This window comes from Mesoplodon densirostris, chromosome 19 (genome assembly GCF_025265405.1).
Source record: "Mesoplodon densirostris isolate mMesDen1 chromosome 19, mMesDen1 primary haplotype, whole genome shotgun sequence".
Lineage (NCBI taxonomy): Eukaryota > Metazoa > Chordata > Mammalia > Artiodactyla > Ziphiidae > Mesoplodon > Mesoplodon densirostris.
In genome coordinates, this window is record NC_082679.1 from 52,974,730 (window position 1) to 52,984,810 (window position 10,081).

A 10,081-nucleotide genomic window follows, 5' to 3' on the forward strand; every position below is an offset into this window, starting at 1 on the left:
CTGAAGTTCGGGAATAATGGCCGCTGGATTTTCCTCAACATCTGTGGAGGCGGCCCACAGAATAGAGCCCCTTGTAGGAGAATATCTTCATTTCTTAGGCCCATATCCCTTTTCCTCACTTGATGTGCAGGTTGGGTGTGAGGTCAGAGGCATTCTTTGGTATAGGAGGTGTTTAGGGTACATCAGTTGCCTCCCCCCACTCCTTTGACTGCCATGTCATTCCTGGTTCCAGGACCTCACTTGGATGGTGAGGGTGGAGACTCTGACCTGGTTCTGCGTCCATTCACCCAAGTCTGAAGACAGTTGGGTTTGGTAGCAGTAGTGTACAGTACTTGGTTGTGCCCGCTCTAGCTGATTTCATGTCTCCTGAGTACAGCAGGCTGGCTCTGGGGCCCTGGGTCATTCTCAGGCCTGCTGACTTTGAGGGGGGAGGAAAAGCAGGTCTATGCTGAGAGAAGAAGCAGAGGCCAGCAGTCACAAGGCCTGGGGGTGAGGAGTGTGAAAAGCAGACAGAGGGAGGCCGCTGAGGCCCTTGGCTGCAATATGTGCATGCCAGGTGAGGAGTGTTAGGGATACAAAGAGCTCTCACAATCCAGAGCAGGAGAGACATAGTTCCATTCATTCACTCGATAACGTTTATGCCAGCCAGGGCACTGACAGTACAGGAGTGACCAAGACAGAAGGTCACTGCCCTCTTGGGCAAGGCAGTGGGGAACATGGATAAAACAGTCACACACATAAGTGCAAAATTAAAATAATTACAGCTTCACAAGTGAAAGGAAGAAGCTCTACTCCCTGAGCGCAAAGGCTGGAGGTCAGCCGAGCCGGCCTAGGTCCCACTTCCGCAGGCCTGCCCGGTACAGCCGTCCATCCATCCACTGAGCTCTGGGCGTCCTTGCGGCGGCCCCAGGACTCTGCAGCGCTCGCCGTTCTCCCTCCGGGGCGGCAGGGGGCGGTGTGGGGCGGCCTGCCGCTATCCCGACAGTCCTCGCGCGAGCGCGCGGCTTTGAGCGGGCGGAAGAGCCGGCGCGCGAGGCCGGGCCGACGGGTGAAGGCGGCTCGCACGCCAGATGCCGCCATGCCTGGGGATAACCGCCGCATCCGCGGGCCCGAGGAGTCGCAGCCGCCGCAGTTGTACGCGACCGACGAGGACGAGGTGCCGGCCGCTCGCGACCCGACGCGGCTCCGGCCTGTGTACGCGCGCGCCGGGCTGCTGAGCCAGGCCAAGGGCTCGGCCTACCTGGAGGCGGGAGGCACCAAGGTGCTGTGCGCAGTGTCCGGCCCACGCCAGGTAGAGGGCGGTGAGCGCGGTGGCGGCCCGGCCGGAGCGGGCGGCGAGGCCCCGGCCGCGCTGCGGGGCCGCCTGCTTTGCGACTTCCGCCGTGCGCCCTTTTCGGGCCGCCGGCGCCGCGCTCCCCCGGGTGGCAGCGAGGAGCGTGAGCTGGCGCTGGCGCTGCAGGAGGCGCTCGAGCCGGCAGTGCGCCTGGGCCGCTATCCGCGCGCGCAGCTCGAGGTGTCGGCGCTGCTCCTCGAGGACGGCGGCTCGGCGCTGGCCGCCGCGCTCACGGCTGCCGCGATCGCCCTGGCCGACGCGGGCATCGAGATGTATGACCTCGTGGTGGGCTGCGGCTTAAGCCGCGCGCCGGGGCCCGAGCCCACTTGGCTGCTGGACCCCACGCTGCTAGAGGAGGAACGCGCCGCCGCCGGCCTCACCGTGGCGCTTATGCCGGTGCTCAACCAGGTGGCCGGGCTGCTGGGCAGCGGGGAGGGCGGCCCGACCGAGAGCTGGGCGGAGGCCGTGCGCCTGGGTCTCGAGGGCTGCCAGCGCCTCTACCCCGTTTTGCAACAGTGCTTAGTACGGGCCGCCCGCCGGAGGGGCGCCGCCACGCCGCCTTAAGCAGAACCCTGAGCAATGACGGACGCCGAGGACAGCTGCCGCTGTCCCCGAAACGACCCGCGCCGTCGTCTTGCAGACTGCGTGCGCCAAGCTGAGAACTCGGAGCACGGAAGAGGATCTGGGGAGGCGTGCTCAGAACTGATGCACTGGACAGCTGTGTTGGTATGATTTTTTTTACAAACTGTTCCGTTAAAGGAACTTTTCTAATTGAGTTGGCTCCCAGCCACGACTCAGTTGAAGAAACCTGCGAATGCAGCCTGACCCCCAAGTTGGAAAGGACTTCAACTGGACTTACCTGGAAAGTGGAACCTGGAGCTAGTGTCTCGTAAGGGATGGACCCTATGCAGGCCAGCCAGTGACCCCCTCCTATATTATTGGGCTGCTTTTGAGAGAATGGACAGGGGGGCTGTGCTTTCCCACTTAATATCTGAGTTAAAGCAAAACCTCTTTCATATCTGAAAAATTTTGTTGTTCTTGGTACAGGATTTAAGAGAGCAAGGCTCTTCCGAGCTGCGTAGTGTGTTCCCGGACTCCTGGTGTCAAGGGCTTGGGACAGCATTATATGTGTCCTGGTGTCCCTCATCCAGTCTTGGCTCCTGGGAGAGGGCACTTGAACTGCCAGGAGTGAGAGTTTCTGGATGTTGGAGATGGAGTCTGGCCGTTTTGTAGGGCAGAGCTGGCCTGTCTGACCACAAGGGTAAGATCTTCCCTTTGTGGCTCCTGAGCCCTGCAGGTTTGTGCTCAGGTCTGGTTTGGAGAAAAGCGGGGCAGCTTGTTGCCCTTTCTGCCCTGGCTTGGTGTGAGCTTCTGAGCTTGTGTGTCTCGGGCCTGCTCAGCTTCTCTAGGAAGGGTTGGCCTGGGACAGCCAGAGGGCCAGAATAAGGCTTGGAGACCACACCGAGAACCCCTGATCGAGAGGGAAAAAATATAAATTTTATTTCCCCCCAGTGACATAATACATATTTCCAAAGCAGATCTGAAATACATGGTATCACATCAGCAAGAAACAAGCTAGAAACGACACAAAAAGGATACCCCTATTGACACCCAGACAGGATTGGGGGCTTTGAGAGGGGGAAGAGCTGCTGGAACAGTACCTGCAGTCAGAGAGTGGGCCTCAGCTTTATAAGAATGGTGAGCTGGTGCTGGGCAGTTGCAAGCCTCTTCCCTTCCCTGCCAGTCCCCAGACTGTCATCTGGAAACATGACCAAAGCTAAAGCCAGCACTGGGGGGAGGCTTCCTGGCTGGTCTGGCTGAGCCGTGCCTCCATTTCCGTTGCCCTTGCTCCAGAATGGGTTGCATGGGTGCCACTGAGAGGCCTTTGGAAAATCACTCAAGGCAAGGAAAGGAACCACTCGGGAAGGTGCCTGGAGCTGATGAGCCTGGAGGGGTTACAACCTACTGGCTGTCTTGCTGGTCTGCTGCATGATTCTTCACCTGTAGGAGAAGCAGAAGTAGGACTCTAGCCCCGAGGGCTGAGAGGTGTGGTATGGCTGGGAAAGGGAGGGCCATCTGCTAACAACTCCCAGTCTCTCACCCCCACCTCCCTTTCTTGGCAGCTTTGACATCTCAGTGCTACTGTAGATTCTTCCTGAGACTTGGGAACGGACCCAGGACCACCAGACCGAAGAAGGCATTTTCTCCGCCTACCCCAGTCTTTTCCTAGATGTGATTCAGTCTTGGGCAGCAGTAAGTGTCCCCTGGAGCCCACAGGCCAGAGCTAGGCAAGTGGAGGAAAGGAAGCTCCTCACTGCTAACCCCCCCAGCAGCCCCAGCCTTGCTGAGATGACCCTAGTAACAGTAGGGGCTTGGCCCATCTCAGGGACCACCAATCGGAGAGGAGGAAATGGTAGGGCAGGGAACATTTGGGCCCTTTGAAGCTGTACAAAAGGCTGTTATCAGATCCAGGTTTGGATATTCTCAGTCCAGGAAGGTCAGTGTGCTCCAGCTTTCCTGGGGAGTATGGTACAATGCAAGACAGCCCAAAGACCCTGGGGCAGCGGGTGGGCAGGGGCAGGCTTACCAGATGGTTTTTGGGCAAGGGATCTGGGGCCATGGGGCACACCTGTGATATTCCCTGTACAATGCTCAAAGCCCCCTCCCCACCCACCTTCCAGGAGGAGAAATGTATTTCAGCCCAGAACTGGCTCAGCTGCCCAGCTGTAGCCCCTGGTCCATTTGAGCTGACCAAGCCCGAATTAAGAGGGGAGAAAAAACAGGGCAGGGCCCCATCTTCTCCTGGGCATTGGCTGTGATGGAAGCAGACGCCTCCCCACAACAACCATTGTGGTCTCCCACACAAACCGAAGTCCCTCCCTTGCTCACAGAGAGGCCACAAGGAGGGTGAGAATGGGGGGAGGCGTCAGGCCACTCACTGCCTCCAGGTCTGTGTTGTGGAAGCTGTCCGCCTCTGGATGGGCCCTCTGGCCCCTGGGCTCCTGCTGGGGATCAGTGGTTCTGCACGAGGAACCTTTACTGCCAGAGCCCCTGTTCTGTTCACAGCCCTCTGTCCCTGCACAGGGAGAGTCACTGGTCAGTGGCTAGATTTGAAGGCCCCAGCTAACCCCAAAGATGCCACTTGATGCCCAGCACTGACCTGGGGAATCTAGGGAATCTAGGGCTCGAGAGGACAAGATGGGGATGGGCTGGGACACTGCTCTGGCTCCAGACAGCTGCTGAGTGGGTGGGGGTCATAGAACAATCTAGAAGCCAAAAGGGTCCTCAAGCCACAGAGACACCCAGAGGGAGTGGGGGGAAGTGAACTCCAGGGAGGGCGAGGAGGAGCCCTGCACCCAGGGAAAGCCGGAGGCAGGACCCCCTGGTACCTTCAGGAGTGGGAAAACCTGGAGCCCGCTAAGGGTGTGGCCTGGGCCCACACTTGTGGGGGACCTCACCTGAAAGCTGGTCCCTCTGCTGGTCCATGCGCTCCACAGTGTCCAACAGGCGGTCCACCTGGGCTTTGATCTGGCTCAGCTCTCCCCTGATGGAGTGCAGCTCCTCAGTCTGGACTGCTGGGAGAGGGGCCAGCGTTGGTACCAGTCAAGTTCAGGAGGCAGAGGGCAGTGCTGCGAGGACTCTGAACCCACCCTCACTGCTGAGGGCCTCCCAGTTCTTCCCTAGCCCTGCGGGTGAGGGCTGTGCTCCCTCACTCACGCTTTATCTTGGGGGTCAGCTGACTGTTCCTGGGAGCCTTGTGGGGACTGAAGTTGCTCTTGACCCCCATGCCCATGTGGGTCCTCCGGCTCTTGATAGGCACCCGGTTGATTAGTGGAGGGATCCTCTGGTACTCGTACACCCTGTGGACAGGATGGAGGGGGAGTCAGGCCAGCTGGCCCCACCTGCTTGCCCAGAGGACAGGGGGCAGGACCCACCTACCTGTAGGGGAGATCTTCCCCGTACAGCTTGTAATCCAGGTCATAGTTGCTGTTGAAATAGAGATAAATGAGGAAAGCGTTGTTGTCCAGGGCCAGAATCCTCGCCTCGACTCCAGTTTAATTTGGAGAAACTGATGTATGCAGCTTTTCCTTAGAATCCCAGGATTCTTGACCAGAAGAGCCCCTAGGGACTTGACCAAGGTCACTTTGGGAGACCACAGCAAACCAGCTTCCCCATAGCTGGCCTCTGTTACGGGCACGTTCCGGGTGCCTCCAGGTGGCAGGAGGGGGCAATTGCCCACAGGCTTCTGGCCAGCCAGGTCTGGGCTGTCCAAAGGCTCCTCTGCCTGACCCAGGCACTGCTGATCTTACTCTGGTTCTTAGTCGGGCAAAGGATGCAAGGGAAGGGTTAAGTCAGGGCTCAAAGCCACGGAGAGAGCCTTTAATCCTTGCGTGGGAATTGCCAGGATGCAGGGCTCAGCCCTGGCAGGGCCAGACAGTCGGGGTTAGGGCCGTGGCCAGGCCACCTTCCCTTCGCTCCAGGCCCTGGGAAAGAGGCTGAGTCTGGAAGGTCCCAGGCTGTCCCTGCCTGGCCTCAGCCCTGCTCTCATGCACCGTGCACCTCCAGGGAACTGGTGCCTAGGAGGGAAGGGAAGATGGGTGCAGAGGGACAGCTGGGTCCGGCTTGGGCAGGAAGATCCTGTGGGGATACGGCTGCAGGCAGTTCGGGTGCAGCCTGAGGCTTCAGTTAAGGCAAGTGAGGAGTTGACGGGGAGGAGAGGGGCTGCAAGCTGGGGGCAGTAAAGTTTCTGAAATAACTTTCTGGGACTGTGCGCCCACACCACCAGCTCAGGTGCAGCCGATGAGGGACAAGGCCTATGGAAGCCACTGGAGCGGAATAGGGAACATTAGGGGGCCCCTTCCCCTTCATGCCGTGAGGTCCCCAAGCCTGTGGATGAGATTTCCGGCCAGCCCTGCCCCCGCTTTCTGGTCTCAGGAAGTCTGGTGGGCGGCCCAGGAGCCGCTGGGATGCTGATTCCGGCGGTGGGAGGCCCATCCTTGGAGAAAGGAAAGCGAGCCGGTGGAGCGCGGGAGGGCAGGTACCCATCCTTTCGGCGCTCTAGGGTTAGGGTCGGGGTCCGGGGCACGGTGCAGGAAGCAGGCAGCCTCCTGAGGGTCAGCAACGACCAAGCTGGGACAGCTGGGGGCCAGGACAGGGCTCAAGGTTACGAGTCTCAGCTGAGCATGACCACTCTGGGAAAATTCTCACTTGTCCGGCCCGCCGTGGGTTGGCCATGGGGGCCCCCTCTCCCTGACTGGGTTGAAACCTCAGCAGAGATCAGACAGCTGGAGGGGAGGGGAGGGGAGGGAGATGGGGAGGGACCAGTAGCCGACCACCTGAGCTACCTCGATGAACCCTATCCTACAACAGCATTGGTGGTTCAGTGGTAGAATTCTTGCCTGCCACGTGGGAGGCCAGGGTTCAATTCCCAGCCAATGCAAGAAGCACACTTTTCCTTAAACACCTCTTCCTCACTTTTTTTCCTAAAATGACTTTTTAGAGTACCTAAAAGTTAATGGTAAAGGAATGGTAATTCACTGACTGCTGAGCACAGACTTGGGAGCTACCGGAGTTGGGACAAAGGCAGGATGAGTTTGCGGGTTAGAGGTTAGGCGGTATTCGCTGCTCCAGCTTGCTGTAGGTAGAGGGTCCCTCCCGGTCCGGGGTCATCCCTGCTCTGCCCCTGCGCCCAGTCATCAGCCAGGGCTGAGGCCTGTGCCCTGGGCGTGTGGCCTTGATCCTGTCTTCCTAAGGGGCAGTGGCCTAGTCACACAGGGTCTGCAGTCACATCTGTCCCCTGGTCTAGGCTAATGATTACAGTGCAAGCTGGGACTTCCCACAATAAGAAATAAAATGCACCATCCGTATGACCCAGTGGGCAGAGGTCAAGCCACCTCCCTCAGTGTCCTCAGGGGCCAAGTCGGGGGAGGGGACCTGGGACAATCCTTCCACCACAAACCTTTCCCTCCAGGTTGACAAATGCCATTTTGAGACCCAAGACACAAGGCCTGGACTTGACCAGTTCTCATAGAGAAGTCATCCAACAACTCAGGGGCCACCAGAACCCCATCCCTGAACCGCCCCTCTTTGGGTGACTATCCAAAGGGGCCAGAGCCACAGCAACAGCCTGCTGCTCCAGACATGCTGCCCTAGTCCCCAGAGAAGGGTTTCATTCTCCCCACTGGAGTCCCCTAGGGACACATGGGTCTTAAGGAAGCCACCCCTGCCCCAGGCCTTGAATGCCAGGCACCCCTCCAAATGGAATCTGAGCTCCTGCAGGACAGCTGGCATCACTCCCCATTGCTTCCCTGTTCTCCCAGCTGCACCTACAGGACTGGGTCCGAGCCTGCTAGGCAAGGGGGTGGGGTGACATGAAATCTGGAGAAGGCAACTGGAGCTGAAGAACTGAGGAAGGGTTAACCCAGCCTCAAAGCGGCCGAGAACTATGGGAAGAAACCACTTACCTCCCATCAGAGGGATATTTACCAAACCATATCAACTCCCAGATGAGAGTCTCATGCACGGAGGCAAACCAACACACCGCATGTGCAGTTCAGCATCACTGAGGAAATGCAAGCTTAAAAAAGTACGAGTACACACCTACCCATCAGCCCAAAACAACACAATGAAAAAGCAGTCCATGCCAGCAAAGATGATGTAGACGTTCTGGCTGCCACAGGCAGGGAGAGATTTGGCCTAATGTCTCTCGAGGTCAACCTGGAGGTGCAGAGGCTTCTCAGAGTAGCCCCTACCCAGCCCTGCCATCGCACTTCTGAGGAGATGAGACCCAAAAGAAACCAGAACCGGACTTCCCTGGTGGTCCAGTGGTTAAGAATCCGCCTGCCAATGCAAGGGACACGGGTTCGAGCCCTGGTCCAGGAAGATCCCACATGCTGTGGAAGCAACTAAGCCAGCGAGCCTCAACTACTGAAGCCTGCTCGCCTAGAGCCCATGGTCTGCAACAAGACAAGCCACTGCAGTGAGAAGCCTACACGCTGCAAGGAAGAGCAGCCCCAGCTCGCCGCAACTAGAGAAAGCCCGCGCGCAGCAATGAAGACCCAACGAAGCCAAAAATAAAAAAATAAGAAAAGTAAATTAAGTATAAAAAAATTATAAAAAACCCCCACAAACAAAAACCCAAAAGAAACCAGAACCTTTGGCAGCAGGCTGTTTACACACTGCTGTACCTAACAGCAACCACCTGCCCCACTGCCTTCCTGCCTCCCCCACTGGCAGGACAGAAACCACTCAAATGCCCACAGACAGGCCAGGAACTGATCGCAGACATCACAGGCTCCCAGCTGAGGGGATCAAGGGGCCACTGGTTCACACACACCCTCGTTACGCCTGTGAAAATGGCACATTGGCTGGCAGAGGTTGGTGAGCTCCTTTCTAAACATGTTTAAAGGTTTCTTTAAAATTCCTTGAAGCTTCCCAAGTTAGAGGGAAGATTTCATCCAGAAAGGTTCCCATTGTCTACTTCCCAAACATGTATACCCAGAAAAAGCCCCCGAGCACCCCACAGGTGAGGCTCCCCTTGGAGGACTCACACCCCCGGGTCTAGGAGAGAGGAAAGGGCACCACCAGCAGGAGGGTGTCTGGGTTGTGTCAGCTAGAAGGGGCCTTGGAATGAGCTGGGTTGACACTGCCGCCCCCCCCCCCCCCCCCAGTTTACAGACAAAACCTGTGGCCAAGGGAGACCGGACCTCCTCTAGTACTACAGAGAGCAGGACGAGCAGCCTGGCCGCCTGGGCGGGCAGCACACTGAGCAAGCCTCCTGGGGTTCTCACTCTGTCCCAGGGGAGCCCAGAGCCCCAAACAAGCTGGTGATCAGACTCCCTCCCCGGTAGGCAACCCCAGGCAGACTCACCAGGAGATGGCTCTCCCCCATGGCCTCTTCTGGCCTGGCCAGGCAGGGCCGGGCTTGGGCTCCCGAGCCATGTCTCAATCTGAAGAGAGAGCCAAAGAGTGGGACGGAGCAGGAGAGAGAGAGGGAGGGGTGGGGGAAAATGGGGCCAAGTGCACACGGGCCCCGCCTGCCTCCTGGCTGGCCCTTCCCTGCTCCTCCGCTCTGAGGCGGTGGGCAGTGCCCCTTGAGAGGCAGTGCAGTGGAGCGCCCCTCCCCAGTCAGTGGGCAGCCCGACCTGGCCTCCAGACACTGGGCCCACCTATTCAGAGCTGGGCTCCGGCTCCAGAGGGCTCATCTCCATCCTCAGAGGACCGTGGTTCTGAGACAAACAGTCCCTTTGGCTAACTTCAAAACGAAACCACCCCCCCTGAGGATGGGGAGGCTGCTCTACTGTTTCCCCCAAATTACCACGGGAATCAACCCATTGCCCAGGCCTTGGAAGTTGGGGGTGGTACCGTCAAAGGGCAGGAGAGGGGATGTCCGTGATCCTCTGAGGAGACACCCGTCCCTGGCTGGGTTAATTCTCGAGTGTTCTCCTGCTGCCTGTCTGCCCGCCCACAGGCCTGCCTGCTGCCAGGCCCACGCCCCACAGCTGCCTCTGGTCTAAGCTCCTGGGCTGGCTGTGTCTGAAACGGCCAGGATGGCTCTGAGAAACAAAGCAAGCAGCCTGCCTGGTCTGGGGTGGGGACACCCCTCTGCCCTCTCTCTTGGTGGCAGGGGAGTCGAGTCAGCTGAACCCGATTTAGAGGAGGGCTGAGAAGTCAAGCAAGGCAGCCGTCTGTGCACCAGTCACGGGCAGACTGTCTCCTTTCTGGGCTCCTTCAGTGTTCACCACTTGA

General features: G+C 58.6%; 2 protein-coding genes and 1 non-coding gene across 7 annotated transcripts; 2 read left to right on the plus strand and 1 right to left on the minus strand.

Moving 5' to 3' along the window:
* Window positions 1-1,006: 1,006 nt before the first annotated feature.
* EXOSC6 (exosome component 6) lies at window positions 1,007-2,360 on the plus strand. Its single transcript, XM_060083860.1, has one exon. It carries the CDS (start codon window positions 1,079-1,081, stop codon window positions 1,895-1,897), a length of 819 nt encoding a protein of 272 aa, XP_059939843.1. The 5' UTR covers window positions 1,007-1,078; the 3' UTR covers window positions 1,898-2,360.
* Window positions 2,361-2,842: 482 nt separating this feature from the next.
* LOC132480027 (RNA-binding Raly-like protein) lies at window positions 2,843-9,784 on the minus strand. Of its 5 annotated transcripts, none has more exons than XM_060083861.1 (7): window positions 9,698-9,784; window positions 9,204-9,282; window positions 5,273-5,320; window positions 5,051-5,193; window positions 4,792-4,908; window positions 4,273-4,409; window positions 2,843-3,334 (listed from the first exon to the last, which is right to left on the minus strand). In XM_060083861.1, exons 2-7 carry the CDS (start codon window positions 9,272-9,274, stop codon window positions 3,296-3,298), a joined length of 555 nt encoding a protein of 184 aa, XP_059939844.1. In that variant the 5' UTR covers window positions 9,275-9,282; window positions 9,698-9,784; the 3' UTR covers window positions 2,843-3,295. The 5 variants fall into 5 exon arrangements, with proteins under 5 accessions (XP_059939844.1, XP_059939847.1, XP_059939846.1 ...); XM_060083864.1 differs by lacking the exon at window positions 9,698-9,784 and adding an exon at window positions 9,502-9,549 and having other exon boundaries at window positions 4,792-4,905; XM_060083863.1 differs by lacking the exon at window positions 9,698-9,784 and adding an exon at window positions 9,502-9,549.
* TRNAG-GCC (transfer RNA glycine (anticodon GCC)) lies at window positions 6,703-6,773 on the plus strand. The gene has a single exon. It is a non-coding gene; the product is annotated as a tRNA-Gly (tRNA).
* Window positions 9,785-10,081: the final 297 nt, after the last annotated feature.